The sequence below is a fragment of the Polyodon spathula genome, chromosome 20, assembly GCF_017654505.1.
Source record: "Polyodon spathula isolate WHYD16114869_AA chromosome 20, ASM1765450v1, whole genome shotgun sequence".
Taxonomy (NCBI): Eukaryota; Metazoa; Chordata; class Actinopteri; order Acipenseriformes; family Polyodontidae; genus Polyodon; species Polyodon spathula.
In genome coordinates, this window is record NC_054553.1 from 7,331,170 (window position 1) to 7,351,455 (window position 20,286).

Consider the following 20,286-nt stretch of genomic DNA (forward strand, 5'->3'; position numbering starts at 1 on the left):
TACTATTGTTGAGCACTTTACACATCAGGAGCGAGTCTGTATTTTAAACATGTACCAGCAGTAGTTATTAAATGGTGATGTATTTCTGCCTGTCTTTAACAGAGAGAAGGGGAATGCTATACTCTTTGCCCCCTGATGTCATGTTACATAAAGCAATGTTCGGTCAAATAGTGGCCAAGAAAATAAAATGTGTTACAGAAGGAATGCTTGCACTAACATCGAATTGGGTTTTCTTTACTAGATAAAAGACAACCACTATTTAGTGTATTTAGGCCCAGGGAAATCTATAATGCTTCCATTAATTTTTCACCGGCATATTTACTTGGCAAAACCCATACATCTAACCTAATATAAATAAAGCTATCCTCTAAGAATGAAAGTTATTTAATCTTCTTGACTATAGTGGCCTCTGCTGGCAGAAATTGAAATGTCCTTCTAATTATTTTGTTAGAATAAATCTGTACGGATTCCCTTATGTTATTATTAAAATAAATAAATAAATAAATAAATAAATAAAAACAAACACACATTCATTATGTTGTTTCAACAACTGCTTCCCAGTACCTTCTCACATCCTGGGTGACAAGTCAGTCTCTTGTCCATGGGCTGGGGATAAAGAGAAGTGTATGTAATGTGCTCAATGTTGATGTTTGATTACACTCTACAAAGATAAAAAAAAAAAAAAAAACTTTATGGTGATATGTAAGACAATTTAGCAAAACAATGGTGGTGCAGTCTTCTTAACCCAAATACTTAAAGTATAGATTACCTTGTTCTGATAGCACAACCATCACTTGAATCTTTATTGTTGACTTTACAAGAGTTTGAAAATGCCTGCATGTTCAATTCAACCCAGATATGTCACAAAAACTGTATGCTTCTGTAGTTTGGATTACAGTATTTTTTCTGCTTCTACAAATAAGCCATTTGAGAGTTTAAAGTATGTTAGAAAGATGTATCTGCTCATGATTATAACTAGGCAGTTTCATGAAAAAGTAGATCAACAAGACCTACATTCACCATATGCACCTGCAAAAATGTACAGATGCACAGACATCTCTGTATACACCCAGATTCAAACCCTTTTCAAACCAAACAATGTGCAGAGATCTAGTATAATTTGGCTTGAACAAAAAACACAGAAGTTTTTTTTTTTTTTTCTTTTTATAAAAAAAATGTTATTCAGGGTGACTTTGTGGCTAACAGTAAAGTAGTGCATTGTCATGGCTAGCGAAACATGTATTTGTGATAATAAAAAAGGGACAGACATTTGTAAGCATACTTTCATCTCTCCTCTGAAGCAATCTAGACTAAAACTAGAATCAAAATGACACTATTTGATGGCATTTTCATATAGTACGCTGACATTTTTACTTGGAGTAGCAAAACGTGACCTCTGCAGCGAAGGACATTTTTTTTAATTTACCCTCAAGAACAATCCTTATATACATGGTAGCAAAAGATTACTAAAAATTTCTGTTCGAGATTACAAAATTATTTCTGCTTCAGAAAAGAAGTTTTCCACAAATCTTCCATAGTTGACATAAAATTTTGTATCTCAACAGTCTAGCACTCTAACAAAGCACAATTTAAAAAGTCCACAATCTTTTTCTTCTGGGGACTGAAAATGTGGAGATGTTTATATACAGATTATTTGGAGTTTAAAAATACCAGCCAGAGTGTCTCCTGTTAAGCAGGAATGCATATTTTCTCGTGTCTGACACAGAGCTTGTGGCCCAGCCCGCTGGGTTTGTGCTTCAATAGGAGCTGCTGATGTGTATCTTTGTGTTCACTGGAGAACAGGAAGAGCTCTTTGGGTTTTCAGTAACATCCATCCTTCCAGGACTCATCTCTGACAGGGCTGCAGGTTTTCGTTAAGCCCAGCGACCTGCCGTGTAAAAAAAAAAAAAAAAAAAAAAAAAAAACTAATAAAATAAGATGGGTAAAAATAAGGTGAAGAGGGGAAGTACATGTTATCTCATTTTATTTTCCTAACATTTTCCGCTCCAAGGCACAACATAATGGCACCTGGAACACTGAACACGTACTCTATACATTTTTGGCTGGTTTCACAGACCTCTTGGACCATCTTCAAGATCAAACCTAATTGGGGTCTATGAAACATTATAAAAACTCAACTATCAGGTAAAACGAGAACTAAAGACCCAAAGCAACACAAAAATTTAATCTAAAACTATTAATATGTATGAAAGCACTGCATCCAGTGGATGTCAGTTGTAAATGAAGCCAGACTTGAGCTCAGGGATTCAAAGATGAAAGAGGTACTGGACCAATGTACCCTTTAGTCCCTACAAGAGAATATTTCTGTAATTAACATAAGGCAGGAACTGGAAACTAATTCACAGCATTAAATTACTTATAGTTCGAAATGTTACGTTTGTAATAGAGAACCTATAATTTGTGGACATATGCAAACAAGAAAATAAATAAGCACTTTGAGCCAAAAGCTTTCAAACATGAACAACCATGAGTTTGCAGAGCACCAAAAATGAAGGAAACAAAAAATAAGCTACTGTGGTCTTACTTGTGTATGAAAAGCCACATATTTAAAAGGAACCTTGGAATTTATTCTAGTTAAACATATCCTACGAATATAGTCAGACAAGTAACATGGCATCATTTATTTAGCATGAAAAGTATAACCGTAGAAAATGAAGAGCGGGAGCATCCTTATTCCAGAGCCAGGGTTGAGAGAGTAGTGAAGGCAGTACATTACCTCCGGGATGGCTGGGGCAGCCTTCCCCTGGGCGAGCCTGTGGGACCCCCAAGAGAGGTGCGAGTCCGGCCAGGGGTGTGTTTTCCCCCAACTCCAGTGCTGCTGGTTGACAAGACTCCGCCTGTGGAGCCTGAACTGAAGCAGGTGGGTGACTGAACCCTGCAGATCCCCCCAGAAGGGCCTCCTAAGACAGCTGCTGCTTTCAGAGGCTGCCTGGATGCCCCCATAGAGCCTGCATGTCCCACAGCTTTGACAGGTGCACGGACTGACAACGGTAAGTGGCTACTAGTAGAGAGGCCACGCAGCTTAGTGGAAGGCAAACCTGCAGGAGAGTGAAAAAGAAAAAAAAAGGAAGAAATAAACTCCCTGACAAACAGATTTTAAAAAATCAACTAATTAAACTAATATGAAAGAAGTCAAAGCAAGGAATACATCACTCAAGTTCAGACACACATAACAACATTCAAAATATATTTTGTTAAATGTGGAGTAGACAAATTTTTCTAACACTCCTGTTTCTAACAATAAAAATCACTTTATACAGATGTGATTTTTTTAAAAATTAATTAAGAGCTAGCTCTTGGTTAGGGAAAGATTTACAGAAAAGCCAGGTGTTGCAAGCACAAAGCAGATGTTCTGTGCCCATCATCAAATAGATGTCTCAAAAGTAATCCTGTCAAACTGTTTTCAATCACACTTTACACAATAAAATGAGCAGTCAGTAAATCAGACCTGTGGTGGTGTGCTGCAAGCGGGAGATTCGGCTGCCAGGCCCTTGCAGGTTGGACTCTACACTGCGGCTGTTCCTCACTGCTTCCAGGGAGCGCAGGCTGGTACGGGCCAGGTTGGGCATGCTGCGCCGCATGTCATCTGAGAGATACACAGAGAACAACATCTTAGACATCCAGACACACCCTGCACCAAACACCTCTGTATTTACACTATAATCTGCCCTGAAGCTATTCTGTTCCACATGTTTATCCCATCAGGAATTACTGAACTGAAAATACTACATAAATGAAAATCCCAACAGGCCCAGTTTCACACAACTGTATGTGGTTTAAAAAATAATAATTAAAAAAAAAATAATTCTCCAGACCCATGAACCTATACCCACCTCTTTAAAGGTTTTCCTACCTTCATGCTTGGCAAATCTGACCAGCCCAGGGGCAGGTCCCTGAAGGGATTTACGTGGGGGTCGGGCATGCGGGGCAGTGGCTCTGCTGTACTCTGCCATGGCACTGGGAGACTGGCAGCGAGGGGAGCTGAGTGGGGAGGGGGAGTAGCGGTAGCTGCTGCGGTAAGACAATGAGCAATCCTCCTCTTCATCCTCCAGACTGTAGGTATCAAACTCCTGGTCACTGTAAGCTCCCCTGCGTAGTGAGTGCAATGAGGCACTGGAGCTACGTCGAGACACTGAGGCAGAGCTAGAGGCGTAGTCTTGACGCAGGCCTGTTCACAAACAAACAGGCTTGTTAGGATGGGGAGGGGTAAATCTGAAGATTGCAGTTAATTTTTTCACATTTACTCAAACAAAAAATACTAAAAGTTTGAAAAAGTTTTATACAAGACATAGACTCTGAACAAACTACCAGTATCAGAAAGAATAAGAAAATAATTATTGATGGCTGAATAAAACAAAATGCCTCATTACTTTTGACACTCAAAAAATAGGGTTGTTTTTTTCTTTTAAAAATTGGTCAACATTGTTTAAATGCATTACAACTAAAAACATTTGATCTGTGATGAATAAACAAGTTTATATTCATTAAATTATGGTCAAAAAAAGTGGCTATTTGGTCAATACATTTACATAGCTTTACAACTGATCGAGACACAGTACCTGAACATGTATACAATTTTAGTATGTAAAACTGTCAGTTCTTTTATATTTAAATTAGCATATAATCAAGTCTTAATTCAAAGCCTCATCCATTATTTTTTGTGGGGTAAATCTAAGTCAAATTAAGTTTTACTATTCTCTTACAGAGCTCACTGAATATTAGAAGTAACTTATAGGCCTCTTTATCCCTGGTCTTGAAATCTTAAAAAAAAAAAGAAATCAACTTGCTTTCTTCTTGTAAGCGAGCCATAATCTGTACGTCAGTGAGGTCTTGCAGTTTGTATCCCATTGAGATGGAATCATCAGAGGTGCTCTGCTCGCTGTCAACAGAGGACTGGGAACTCAGGGCAGGGTGCATGCTCATGTAGCCTTAAATTTACAAGCATAAAAAAAGACATTAATGTATACAAAAATATTAATCTGCTCTAAAGTATGGTAGAGCAGTAGCTCTAAAACTTATTAACCCACCCCACCCCGCATTGGGATTAAAAAAGGTTTCTAGCTAGTTCCCTAACCTAAACTGTTGTTTGACACGAAAAAAAAGGCTTAAGTTTTAAGAGCAGATCAGCAGCATGCAAAGCACAATCAGTAATACAATATTCATGCAGTCTTTGTTCTTAAAGCTTTGTCCACAAAATACATTCACATTACGTTGAAAAATCTACTGTATTAGATTAACCAAAAAAATACCAGAACGCATGAAATACATATATATATATACACACACACACACACACACACACACACATTTTCTTACATAAACACCTGTATAAGAAGGTCATTTGTAATGTATTTATTTATGGAAACGGGACATATTCTATTTCAGATGTATTTATATACAGTGACTTTTAATTTGATAGTCCATGTTTACATGCAACCCAGCATGCACTGTAGAAAAAGAACAATGCCACATTAACACACAGAGGCAAACGGTGTATCCCAGTGCGACTTCGCCAGGCCAAATCAAGGGTGTCATTTTTTTTGTATTTTGTTAATGCCATGCCATACCTGAGCTGCCACAGGTTAGTAGTGTTTTGTTAGTCGATTTGAGATACCCAGGAGAGTTTAAGGCATTGCTAGCACAGCCCACTTCTGAGGTAGAGCTAGAAGCACACTGGGATGGGCTGCTGTAAATGTTCTTCCACCGGTTTGCTAAAAAGAAAAAAAAAGGAACAAACAGAAAAATGCATGCATGCATGGTTAATAGAACTCACTAAACCCTTAACTCATACATTGTGTCAGATCAATGGTCTGATTTTACTCTAAGTAAAACCAAACAAACAAGTGGAATGCAAGTTTCAACTAATGGAAAGTATCCAATATAGGAGACAAAATGTCTACGGTAAAATAGAAAACACATTAAAATAAAAAAAATCACTTGTCTAAAGTTTGCTACATTGATGACTAAAACAGTTTTTTGTATCTTGTAGCAGCTGAGATGTTTTGTTTTAGATTTTCCTTTACAATATGCAAAGAGCAACTGCTTTACATAGGTATCTAAAATACATTTGGATAAGTTGCAGAGTAAGTAAAGCACATGCTATTTGTTTACTCACATGACTACACTAGACCATGTTAACTTTCAACTGCAAGACTAAAACCTGTAATTTAAAAAATGTAAAGTTTATGTACTGTAAAAAAAACAACCAATTGAACTAATGTACATAAAGGTATAAAGCAAAGTATTTATGTTATCAATGAAACAGCTAGATCACACAATTTGAAAACAAAGCAAATTTATTACAGGCCAGCTGAAAGCTATTTGTAAAGGTATCTAAACAGAGTATCCTGACATAACATGATCAGCCAGCAGACTTAGCCCTCTCTCTTTCTTTCCAAATTAAATAATACTACACAAAGCCGACAGCAGGATCCGGTCATGTGAGAAAGCATTTGACCTACAAAGGATATTTTCTCTAAGAAAGCTTATTTGATTGAGTCTACAGAGGCAACATCTGCACCCAAGAACCTCCACACAGACTAAAGAGTCAGCACTACAATTTAATCCATTGCTTTCCTCTGAATTTAAGCTTTCAACTTGACTTGCCTATTATTAATTGTTTTAATGTCTCCACCACCACCCAACCCTTCTAAATAGCTTTTCTCCCACTTGTTAGGAGGTATAATAACAGGAGGTGTAATAACACACTCTGATCAAGGCGACCCATGAGGGTGCGGCAAGCTGCTTCAGTCTCTGGGCTGTGGTGGTCCAGGACCTGACGACACCACTTCAGAGGGCTCTCTGCTAAAAGCTTCTTCTTTGGAGACACGTACAACCTGCGAACACAGAAAATATTTTAACACAGCTGTAATAAGTGAAAGGTTGTAAACTCTTTGGTATTCAGCGACAAGTTTAAAAAAAATATATATTATAGGAAGACTGGAGGCTGCAGAACAAATGGGAAGAACATTTGTAAAAATGCTGGGTATTAGACTGAGGTAGGTGTGATACAGACCTAATGCACTTTTATTTGTAATTTATAGATACTGTCGTGTTCATTTTTCTTCTTATTTTGTTAAAGTAATAGGTCTAATTCACAACTGAGTGTGTGACTATGTGTAGAACGATAGGTTCATTGTTAAGTATCTATTAATTGGTCTTACAATAAACACAAAGACAAGTGGTCTTTCTCTTGGACAGGTTAAATGGAGAAACAATCTACCAGCAGAATAGAGAGAGACAAAGTGTACTGCATAGTGTTAAGTCCCTTGCCAGTTGTTTACTTCAACAAGAGCTCTAGAAATAAGTGAATACAAATCTATATAACTGGTTTAACAAGCAGCCCGGGGTAAAAACTATGCATACAGAGAGCAATCAAAACACATAATGCTCTTGATGAGAACAAACAATTTGTTAGGCAGAAGAGAGGATTCAGTAAACCCACTGAGCAACAAGACTGAGTCTGTACTGCCTCAGTCTTACTCATAGGATAAGCTGTGCTGGTCCACATATGAGAAGTACAACAAAGTCTTCTTACACATTACCCTGGAGTTACTAATCTAGGAGATGTTTTTAAAAGTCATTAACACTAGAACTACCGGACATACATATATACCTGTTATATTAAAATGCGTAAAAAAACTCCTGTAGCGTCGCACACAACAAAACTGTTCTGTGTTATTGTTTGTTTTCCTGCAGGATTAGGTTTGTGACGTTTTTGCAGCCTGCTTGGTACACGTGAGGGACACCTGTTACAACACAAGACTTGGGGTTGGTGTTGCAAGGGGAGTTATGATTGGTTGCATTGTTTAAAACATTGCAAGTTTATGCAAACGATGGGCTATAAGATGAGGTAGTTTTAGCAGCTCAGAGCCAACTTTTGTGATACAGCAGGCTCTTACGACACTGTACAGCAGGAGAGAATTACAGTGCCCGAGATTTGTTTGTTTGCCATTTTATTTTATAGAAGTGTTTTTGGTTTACCTGTCTTAATTTGTGCCTGCTGAGTTAGATTCATTTTCCGTGACAATAAGTACAATTGTTGATAAATCTAAGGTATGAAAAAGTCTCCTGTAGCTATTCAAAATAAAAGCAAAGCTTTTAAGATCATGTGATCGATCTGACTTGCACTAAGTCAAACCCACTATTTTTACTAGGACGGTCAAAATGACAGCTCCTGTAGTTCTAGGTATAATGTCTTATATCTCCATATGTTTCTGCAACCCTGGGTGTACTGATGCTATGAGAGGTTTAATACATATATTTAGGAAAAGTAATAAAAGCACAGATGCCTAATTACCAAATCATTGGAGAAAAATGCATTTAAAAAACATGATCGATCAAAATGAGTGCTCCTGTAGTTCTAGCATTAAAAAACAAACAAAGAATCATTTAACCCAGATGAAGGGCACAAAATATAGCCTACAAATTGGTCTTCAAATGAAAATAAGAAATTGTTGGTTTATATTAACCATTTTTAATATACAATACCCTCTTCAAAGTCTCCTCTAGCCATGGAATTTCAGCTTTGAAGGGACTTAATGTTAGCACACACAAGACAATCACAGAGTGATATTGCAGTTCAGAGAATACAATATTAGCTACTAATATGTCTGCCATGACAGATATTATCTTATAAGATTGCCTGTGAAGTTTGTATTGACTCAGCTTCAAGCATTTCTATGTTACTGACAGCAGTTCTCTTTTGTCTGTGTAAATGGATCTGTTACAGCAATGTTACAGCAAGCATAGGCTTCAAAAAATAATTTGTAAGGCTGCATTACTGTACACAACAGCATATTACATATATTGTTCGGAGAGGATAAACAGTGTGCCATTTTGGCTCAGCGCTGTAGACTTAGTACTCTGCAAAATGAATCACATGTACTTACACCACAGTAAATAAAGGATTACGCCTTTTAAACGTGATTATGATATTCAATGTTGTAATAATGTTTAACTAAATCACTTAATATAGAAATGCCTGCAATAAATTATTACACAAAACAAGAAAATACTGTTTTGAGGTTTCAAAATACAGTTAATCACAGAGAAAACTAAAATATAGTAATCCCTTACTAACTGAGGAACTGTTATCTTTAACTTCCTGCAGGTGTGTGAACATTTTAAAATCAGCAGAAATCTCAGGAGTGAGCCCTTCTCAGTTTGGTTTTTGCTATCACACTTTCTTACATTTAGAAAAAATGAAATTCAGTGCAAAAAGAAATAAAACGTACCAAAAAAGGGACTATAGCAAATAGGGGACTCTGCACTGCACATTTTTCTACTTACGATCAGCCAAGTCGAGCAACAATTGCCCATTTAACTGTAAAGAAATCTATTACAATATCAGTACTCCAGATAAGGGACGTACCGTCGTAACTTCAGACTGAAAAACAGCCATTTATGACCTCCCAAAAATATTGAGGATTTGTTTTACGAGCCCTGCTGCTTTAACGGCAGTACAGAAATTAAAGAGTGTTATTGTAGAGCAGATTTCCAAAGTTCTGCACAGATCTGCGCAGTTCACACAACAGAACTGCAGAAATATGCGCCTTTCAACTGCCAGAAGTTTCTATTGGTGCTGTGGTGCACTGCACACACTTAATGGTTACAATTTATTCTCTGTTGCTCACGAGCTAAACACGCGTGACGCGCAGAAGCCAAAATAAGCAGGCAGGCAGCTTGCTCTTTCTAAAAAAAAGAAAGAAAATTTCGACTCGTATTTTAAGTGTGACAATTATAATGTTGAAAAATCTGAAAAAGACAACGTGGAATTATGCAACCGGAGGTAAAAAAATAATAAATAAATTAAAACATGTCATACAAAACAACACAGTTTTCTTGTTGCAGTAATGAATAGTGCAGGGTATGGTTGACTGTATCGCAGTGTTTTTGGAAAGTTGAAACAAATTACAGTATATTGTGCCATATATTGCATGTGTATTGTTTAGTGTAAATGGTATATAATTAGAAATTTTAATTTTATCTGTGGAAGAGTCTACAGAAATGCAGATTTTGCCAGTACACAACCATGTACAAGAAAAGTAATGGAATTGTTACACTACTAGTCTATACAACACACCCCATTAAAAAAAAAAAAAAAAAAGATTTTAGTTCCTCCCTTGTAACAACACCTTTTATTTGAGAAGGGAAACATGAAAGCGTATGTGTTTTTTTCATGAAAATCACTATAGGGCTATACAAATTTTGTGTTTTAGTGCAATGTTTTATATTGCAAAACCACTACAAAAGTTACAAAATAAACAAACTAAATACATTTTGTTATGATGTATGATTAGTATGTTACATAACAGTGTACAATATATCTGTTTATAGGAATTTAACGCACAGAATAAAAACAGGGCGTAAAGCCCCTTGAGGATTATATACCAGCAGTGACTAAAGATTATTCAAAGGATTAGTCTACAAAAGACTACAAAAATATAAACGCTACGGAAAACATTTTATTATCACAAAACTGTACTGCTGTAGTTTGTGGGAAATTTAAAATTATTTCTGCTGACAAAATTCTGGGAGTGATTACTGCTGACAGAAAAAAAATAAAAAATTATCTGGAGCACTGAATATAAATATTTTATTCCTGAACTATAAAATATGAATGAATGCACCTTTTCAACAAACCTTTACACCTTTCTACAGAAGAAACTATAAATTGGCGTTTTGATTAACAAAAACAAAGCATTCCCATAAGCAAAATCTAAAGCAAATGGTATGTATCTAATCAATTGATTTGTTAACATAAAGAAACATTGATCTGTGAACATCCTGTGATCTGTATCGCTGACTTGACCATAGGCTAAAACAAAGCTGCCCCCTGAAAAATTCACAGGACACTCCTGTAATTGAACTTGTAATATTGAAAGAATCACGGGGCACTGCTGTATACAAACTTTAAATGACAACATTTCAAATAGTGTTGTGTGGAATGTATCACTGAATTAATATGGCCAGAGGTTAAAACGGGTTGTTGTGAAATGGCTATTTCACTAGTCAGAGGCAAAGGAGATGGTTATTGCAGCGTATAAATGCACATCATTGTTTTCTGCCATCCCCAGAGTACATGCTGTCAAGCAGCAGCACATATTCCTGTCATTAACAAATCTACAGTATAGCAAGATCCACCCGTAATGTAACCATTCTAATGAACTACAAAATATACATTTAGTATTTACTATATTTACCATGAAAACAGTCAAAGATACAATTTTTTTTAAAACTTAGATTTGTATCCAAAGCAAGAGATACAGTACTATACTTTTTGTTAACAGGCTTGGATGCTTTCACGAGTCAGATTTAAGGTGATGGATCACTGGAGCACTGATGGTTCGATCTAGGCTTCTTCGATATATAGCACAGGGCAATTATATTTAAAAAACAAACAGAAAAAAAACAAACTTGTTTCTAGCACACAATACCTAATACTGTATAATATACAAACTACAAAATCCAGATATAAAAAATTGGTTGAAAAACAAAGGTTGCATATCAAATGGATATCCCCAGCTTTGACCCACTTCATAAGTGAACCTCCAATTTTGTAAAAAAACAAAGTACTGTATTTATTACTATAAAAAGACTACGGAACCCCTAAAAGGCCATCGTAAAAAAAAATAAAATAAAATAAAATAAATACTACTACAGTACTCTCCAGCTAAGAGAACACCCCTCTGGAAGCAAGCAAAGTGTTCTTATAGCCAAAGTGTTCTCTAAAATGGAGTTTGCAGACACAATATGAAATCAATAAAAAAAAAAAAAAAGGTATGTATTACCTGTCATGACGTACGTGCATCAGCATATGAAATTAACTGAATAAGTAAAAGCAAAACAATAGGCAAGTGTATGTTAATAAACTATAACAAAGTAACAGACAAAGTAAACTTAATAAAACTAAAGCAAAACAACATGGTCAAAAAGCTTAAATCGCTATGTACTATGAAATTAGCTGTCGGGTGTGTTTCGGGCTATCACAATGGCAGAGGAAAAAAATGTAACGTTAATAAACTGTCAAACTAAAGTAACATTACACCCCTACACACGTTACAAAATGTAGCAGAAATATACAAGACATGCACATTAATTAACAGAATGGTGAAACAACTCACCAGAACAGGAAACACCAAACTCTTTGGCGACTTGTGTGTGATTCAGACTTTATTCAAGAGCTTGAACAATTTGTGCAGCAAGAGAAACAGCGATGCACTTTGTCATTTGTTTACATGCCATTTTGTAGCAACGAGGTGGACTCGTGGAAATCAGAATACAAAACAATTAAATGATATGACGGTGGTTCTGGAAAGATTCAATAAACCAATCAGTGTCCCTCAAGACACTCTCGTGATGACAAGTCGCTTTTTTACAAAACGGTACTGTATCAGTTGTGCACGAATCACTGTCAGTGCCAAGAAGGTGTTCTTTTAAGCAAAGTTACTGTTCCTTTAGCCGGAGCATTTACAATGCTTAGGCAAAGTGTTCCCTTAGGAGATGTTCCTATAGGCGGAGACCACTGTAACTTGTGCGCACCAGACATTATCTTGTGCACACGACTTATCTTGTGAGGATGAGTAAATACCTTGCAGACTTCAGCAGACACCTGGTGTTCTTGGTGGATAGGTTCGGAGACAATCACCATATTTTCCTCATGGCATAACTATGCAAAACTGGTGTGCTTTTAGACTCATGTTATTTTAACATAAATACTTTATTGCATCCATTTGTATTCTCTTGAACTGTATTCTGTCTGGAACATTTACAAAATCAAATGTGAAAGGAGTAATCCGAGTCATGTTTCAGGATTTTCGACTTAATTATCATCAAGAAAAATATGCACATATAATCCCTTTACATTATACAGTAGGCTACATCATACAACAGTTCACAGCTCCTGAAGACCAGCTCGCAAGACAAAGCTATTTTACACCAGTGATACAGATCACATGGTGTTCACAGATCAATGTTACTTTATGTTATCTTCATGATATGGAGTAAACCGAGTCACGTCTCAGTGATTTGAGAGTTATTATCGGGGCCGACACATTGATGATCGAGCCTAATCCTGCTTTTGTTCTAAGAAAATGGGTTACGTAGCTCACCTATGCAAATAACAGTACTGCAAAGATTGAGAGAGAAATTGCAAAATAAAAAATCAAATAGGTTACCGCAATCTCTTACAAGTATTAAGCACTAACTAGTGCTAATGAGATACCATCTTGTGTGCAAGAGATACTAACCCACGTTCCTTTAGGAGTTCCGTAACAGACTGCTAGCTACTCAGAGCAAAAAAAAAAAAAAAAAAAAAAAAATATAAAATGTTTATTCTGTATTGCACACTGGGATTATAAGAAAGATGCCTGATTCGTTATTTATCATTTTAATTATCCTACTGTTCTCAATTTGCAAATTGCTAAATTACAAATGGCATAACATTCAATTATTCATTCATACTGCAACCATACAATATAACAATTGTGAATTAGTTTTAGAATCGTGCTTATTTTACCAATACAAATCATTCAGGAATGCCCCTGAAGTGCAGCCTCTGCTTCTGGGATGGTATTGGTTACTTGCAGTACTAGAGTCATAACAGATATGGACCAAGTCCTAACCTTGGAACTCAGACGCAACATCAGATTTATCAATTTCGCCTGGCTCTTTCGTCAGATTTATGTTCCTGGATCCTTCCTATCACTGACACTATTTACAGAGGAGATGAGTATTCAGAATTCACTATATTTATTCAATAAATACACAAGGATTATCGATGTAGGGTAAACCTTCGATTTCTGACTAGTTAAATATGTCAGGGTGCCCGGACAAGTGGATTTCCTTCCCCTGATGTTCCAAATAATATAGAAGGATAAGCACAAACACAATGCCTACTTTGGGTCAAAACATTGCTACTGTGTAGAAAATGTTAAGCAGGCAGAAGTCAGGTCACTGTTATTTTCTTTCCCTTCAGAAGTTACAGTTAAGCCAATATTACCTTTACAAAACAGGAATAATCACAAGCCACGGATTACTTTCCCTTTTCAGAGTTAAGCTTACACAAGTCACCAGTGCAGGTTTTTGTTTTATTATGAATGTAAAAAAAATGCTCAGGGCATTGAATGATTCATGGTTAAGGCTATCTTTGGTTCAGATGACAAAAACGTAGAACGGTTCAGCGGTTTCAATCAGATGGTACAGACTCTGCAGTCTGATTAATTACACTTTACTGTTTCACTACAATCCATATTTTGAATTTTGTTTTTTATACACTGCAAAAGCTTGTATGGCACCATTTTTTGTATTGAACATTTGAATGCTATAGTACTACTTTGGATGTTAATTTATTATTTCATGTTGTATTTTCACAATGGACACTGCAATTTCTTACTTTTGTTATGTAAAGCCCTTAGTGAACCAAAAATGTCACGTGGTTATATATATATTTTTTAAATGTAGCAACTTTTATTTTTGTGTTTTTCACCTACAAACGTGGCTTTTCATGATGTGGTTTTGTATTAGACACTGCAGCAGCTTGTATTTTGAATTTTTGTATTTCAGTATACTTGTGTAAAATTATATATCTGGAAAGCAGCAAAATTCAGGTTGAATTTAATTTCATGTTTTTTAAATGTGCAGGTGCTAACCCTGTTCAAGAATCCTTTTGTTAAGAGTCTAAGCATTTATAGTGCTTTTAAATAATAAAGTCTACTCAATGGAGAATTACTGTAAATTTCCACTATTCCAATTTTTGATTAGGAAGTTGGTTGCTGATTGCACCTCTACCCGAATTAGTACCACAAGCATGTACAGTACAATTCAGCTAGCCACCATGCCACAATGGCTGTATGCTTTCCATGCTACCTTTATTACGCATGTCTACAGTACTCTAATACAAACCAAATCAGTGCTTCTAAAAGCAGTTGAAATGGGTTGAATGCTATTAATATAAATCTGATTCACTATCAAATAGAGAAGATACTGCCCTTTAGCCCACAGTACTCCAGAAATGATAGGCAATACAAAGTCTGTTTTAAAATTCCAACGCAACCTGAAACAGGTGAAGAGCCACTGCATTTAACAAAAGTGGCCTCAAATATAGCTCATGATTTGCCAGCTTCAGAAAGTTGTAACACAGTTTGTTGGTTTGTGTAGCAGCCTTTGCCATCTTGAAGGAAGAGCAACAGGGTCTTGATATTGTGAAAATACATACCAACTATCTTCTTCATCCTCCTCCTCCTCATCATCCTCCAGGTTCAAAACCTCCACCTCGTCCAGAGCCGACTGGTCCAGTTTCTCCTCAGCATCAAGATCTCCTTCAAAGTCAGAGTTTGTCAGCTCTGTTGTGGACGAGTCCTTGTCACAGGACACCTCGCCATTACTCCTTGGCAGGTTCAAATAGCTGTTGACATTGTAACACTGGTCCATCTCCAAGCCACTGACATGCTCTAGGTTGGTCAACTTATCTACGCTGCTATTGCTGTCATGAAGGTGCATGTCCAAGTTTGTGATGGTACTGCTCAAGTTAATGTTCCCATCAGGCCGTAACGGGACAGTTTTGTTTGCAACCCCTTCAGTTAATGTAAAGTCCCCCATGGTCCTGTCATCTATGTTGCTTGCCACTGTAAGGTTGCTGTTGGCTCCTATGCTCTTCCCTCCCCGATTCCTGAGCTGCTGGTTCTGGATCTCCAACCTCCTCACCAGGTCCTGCAGCTTGCGGACCTCCTCCAGTTCTGGCCCAGACTGATTCTGGTCAGCCTCAAATGCAGGACCCGGCCCACCTCCCAGCTCAGTCACAGCACTGTGACCTAGTGGCTGTATCTCAGTGGCATTCTCGGGAACCACCATCTTTACTCACCACCGAGACTGTGGAGACAAAAGGGAAATGATACAATAGTGAGACTACTCTTTAGAGCTGCTACAACTCTCTCTGTTACAGGTTATAAAGAAATAATGAAGAACACTTACAATAAACTCAGCTTTTAAAAATAAATAAATAATTTTAAACTGCTAGTACCTAAAATAACTGTAATTACGCTCTGTAATTCCAGGGCTGTACACAAATACATATTTTGAGTAATCATGTTGGTGGTTAAAGCATCTTAAAAATGCAGTTTTCACACTTTTTGCAAAATGTAATGACTTCCATATTTTTACCCCACACACCCCCAGAGATGCTGAATGTCCTACTGTCCGGATGTATTTTCAGCAGGTAAGCTGCCTTTTTTGTGTGCCTGCCAATTTCTTGCACATTTCTTACTCGATGGCTAAACAAGCTGTCTGATTAATTCTGTCATGCAGTGAGGGAGACTTAACAGATTGTGTGTTAGATTAGCTGATCTGTGTTAATTGGCTGTATATGGTGAAAAAATGGTCATCCAACTTCAGTACAAACAAATTCAGATGTAAAACAGAAATGCTTTCATTAGCAATGGTCAAACATGGTTAAGTAAAAAAATAACCAAGTTCCCTGTATAGTACTGAACTATTATTTTAGCCATTTTCTCTGCACTGGAAGAGCACCTGCTGAGGAATGGAGGGTATAAACATCAGCAGGTTCCCTCCACATTTTTCTGACCAAACACCTTTGCATTAGGTTTACTACTGGGAGATAAAAGTTCCATTTCCCTCCAGCAAAAATATGCTCCAATCCAGATTCTAAATACCAATTAAAGCTCTTTCAAGACTAGGATTTTGCAAAACCAGTTTACACTACCTTCTTTTAAGGCGAATCTAAGACGGCTTAGTTCTTTTCTATGTAGCGTAAACACAGCCGTCCTAAAAGTAGCCTGCTCCAGCGGGGGCTCTGCGACGGCTTTGGTCTGTTTTTTTGCTGTACTGTGAATGCAGCTGCTCCCGAGATGGCTCACTTTTGCCATGTACACTTGTGGGCAACGCCCCCATTGTTAGTGTCAAACAGGCACAGACAACAGCAACAGGAAATTGGGATTGTTACTCGTACAACAACCAAAATATATATTTCACAGAACGCCGACAGGCTGAACATTCCAAAATAGATTTTTATATTTGTGTTATAATGTGAAAATACATTTAATAATTCAAGAGTTGTAAGTGTAAAGGCACTATGTTTCAGTAACAGTGCAGAGTCAAAGTGCACTGCTACATCATTGCTCTAGCTATTGCATGAGCAGATTGATCCACTAATCAATAGTGGGATTACAGATTAATCACCCCTGCCATGACAAGCTGCGCCATCTGGATTCATCACACTCCAGGGGGTCTGATCAGGCTTGGAATAAGTTATATAAATTAGGAACAGATCTCATAACCAAAGGGCATTGCATTTAGCATACAAGTAAGCAACTATACTGAGCATCAAAAGAAACAAATCACTTATATTTGAGCCTCAAAACAAACTTATCACTTATATTTGGATAAACTTCACTAGGTGTGATCGAAAAATGGCCCTCTGTTTTAGAGCAAGTACAGTGACTTTCTATTGTGCTGATTAACAATTGATATCATGAAGATGCTGCAAAATGATCTGTTGATCTTGGGCAGGTGTTGTAACTCCCAGTTCGTAGCCCGTCATTGACAGTGTGTGTCTGGTTATACTGTCTCGCCAGGTTTGAAATTGCTGGCTGTGAGCACCCAAGACGGCGAGCCACAGTACGCTGCCCTAGTCCAGCCACCAGCATGCCAATTGCACGAAGGCGCTGCTCTTTTGGCAGACGTGGCATATTGTTTTTTCCTTCTGTGATTTTCTTTATTGCTTTTATTCAAGCTTGCAATTCAATAGCTAAAATCACTCCATATCCAGTGTCCAATAAACTGTCTCCCTAATTTGGTGAATAAGTGTATATGCTTCAGTCAGTCACTCAAGCATGTCATGGTCAAGGATGAATGATCGAGAGATTAAAAAGAAACCAAAAACATTTTGTCAATGTCCCTCATTTATATACCTTTTTTTTCGAAAATAAACGTTATAATAGTGTTAAAGTTTCTTTTGATTCTCGATATACATGGGGAGGTTCAGATGCCCTTACACTTGAGCATGCAGATTAGAAAGACTTCCACCTAAATGATTTGCAAAACAAATGTTTGAAACAAGCTGCAAATTTTCTCCATAGTCGGTTAGCAGCATTCCCTAACCAAGCTCATGCTTCACTGTCTCCAATTTCAAAACCTATCCATAAATCGTTAGCTCCGGAAGTGCTACTTAAATAGAAAAGTCTGCATTTCACATAACTGCTTGGAATGAAAAAAAAGAAAGAAACAATGTTCAAAACATCTTCTAATAAGACAAAAAGGAAAAAACAGACAGTATTGAATGGATGCAATTTGTGATCCCCATGTGCTAGCCTACTGAGTTACATTTGTAGACTGTGGGTCTCCTGTGTACTGTAGATCCAATCTTTCTGTTGGCAGCTGTGTAATTTTACCTGAAGAAGCAGCATATGTTACAGGGAGGTAATTACCTTATATTCTAGATTTATTTAATAAACAAAAACCCTTAACCAATCCTTGCATTCTCCCACACACCAAGGCCATAGAGGCAGTAATATTTTCTTCAGAACGATTGACATGGGCTGTCAGTTGCTGCTTCGTACCCGAAGTGCAGAGAGTCAGGAGTCGTTCATGGCCAAATTAACATTGGGGTTCGCTTCACAAACAATACATCTGATCCAGTCTCGTTCTAAATACATATTGGATCTTTACAGAAATACAGTTTTAAAAACGATCCTTTAGATAATGCTAAGAAAAAAAGCACATACATAATCTATTGTGTATTCTTTTTGTAAATAGTTAAATGTCGTAATACTGTTTGGAGGTTAAAATAAAACAGAAACAATAATAATAAATCCCTGAATTCCGGCAATCATATTAAAAGGCACCATACATTGTCTTAATCTGCAATTCCTGATATTTACAATACATATATCAGTGAAACGTGGTACAGGTCATCCGCGATTTTCCCCACGTAAAAACAAACTCAACTTTAACACCAATAACGATTATTTTATCCGAAGCTGCACTATACAGCATCCACGTTTGTTCCGACACCCCTCACCCACCAACACAACAGATTAAATATATTGTTTGCCACTTCCGTTGTGATACTGAACACATAGGAATTAAATTACACGTGTGTACGCTTTCATTCTAACTATTTTATGGCTGTATTATTTAAAAATAATTAAAAAATATATATAATAATGCACTGGATTGTAGATGCCCCATGCCATAAACCACAACAAAACGGTCTGGTGTTGTTTCCGTTGAAACAAATTGAATTTGAATATTTAAAAATTCCAGTTTCCCGAGGTATGCATACACCAGCGATATTATTATGTTTTCATGTATTAAAAATGTTTTTAAAAACACGATTTTTTTAAAAATATGAAATCTCAAACCCACAAACAATACCGTAATCCCGACGAAAGGTACCTTTCTTTCACCTCTTTTCTCCTTGTTCAATAGCGCTCGCTCCCTGCTCGAGCACTTTGCGCGGGCACATCAAAGAAAGAGGCGGGACTTTCACGAATCACTAGCACTAGCACTATTACTATTACGCAAAACGTGTGGGTTGGTTTTCCAGATGACATGGTGGGAAAGAACAGCTATGCTGTTTTATGAAAAATAAACAGTGAATTGGTAGTCGATTTGGAGTAAATTTGATGCATGAAATAAACGCACTAATATCTACGCACTATAAAACTAGATACTTCGATGCATCAAAATCTGACTAGCAGAACTACAAAAATATTTTAGCAGTATGAATACAGGTCATAGATTGAGGGATACTCTTCAAATTTAATAAGTATATATTTTCAAAGTGACAATTAATAAGCCAAATTGATGGCATTTGAACTTCAAGGCAACTGCAAGAGCTATGCAGCAGTAGTTCTTAAAGTAACACTCATGGCAATAATAAAAATAAATCACGCACATATTTTTACAGACAAATACTAGACTTGACTGGAACGAGAAGGGTTACCGTTACCGTTACTGGCACTTAACACTTTGTTCAAAGCCAGGTAAATACGTCAATACTTTTCAGTTTAACAGAACGTAGAACCACTCAAAACGACTGATTGCAAACACCATACTTTACGTTATGCAGTTATGAAAAGTCAATATTGTCTTGCGTCTTGGTGAGTTTGCTACTCAAACGACGTTTGTGGTATGAACACCAAACGTATGTATATATATATATATATATATATATATATATATATATATATATATATATATATATATATATATATATATATACCATTGGTAAGTCTTTAATGTGCA

The 20,286-nt window shown here is 36.9% G+C and overlaps 1 protein-coding gene across 4 annotated transcripts; it reads right to left on the reverse strand.

Moving 5' to 3' along the window:
- Positions 1-808: 808 nt before the first annotated feature.
- Positions 809-19,499, reverse strand: LOC121295796 (SLAIN motif-containing protein-like). 4 transcript variants are annotated; one of them, XM_041220848.1, is made up of 9 exons: positions 19,435-19,499; positions 15,239-15,891; positions 6,730-6,857; positions 5,589-5,732; positions 4,809-4,949; positions 3,875-4,189; positions 3,470-3,607; positions 2,738-3,059; positions 809-1,888 (listed from the first exon to the last, which is right to left on the reverse strand). In XM_041220848.1, exons 2-9 carry the CDS (start codon positions 15,871-15,873, stop codon positions 1,822-1,824), a joined length of 1,890 nt encoding a protein of 629 aa, XP_041076782.1. In that variant the 5' UTR covers positions 15,874-15,891; positions 19,435-19,499; the 3' UTR covers positions 809-1,821. The 4 variants fall into 4 exon arrangements, with proteins under 4 accessions (XP_041076782.1, XP_041076781.1, XP_041076779.1 ...); XM_041220847.1 differs by having other exon boundaries at positions 19,414-19,489; XM_041220845.1 differs by having other exon boundaries at positions 19,405-19,489.
- Between the last annotated feature and the right edge of the window lie 787 nt (positions 19,500-20,286).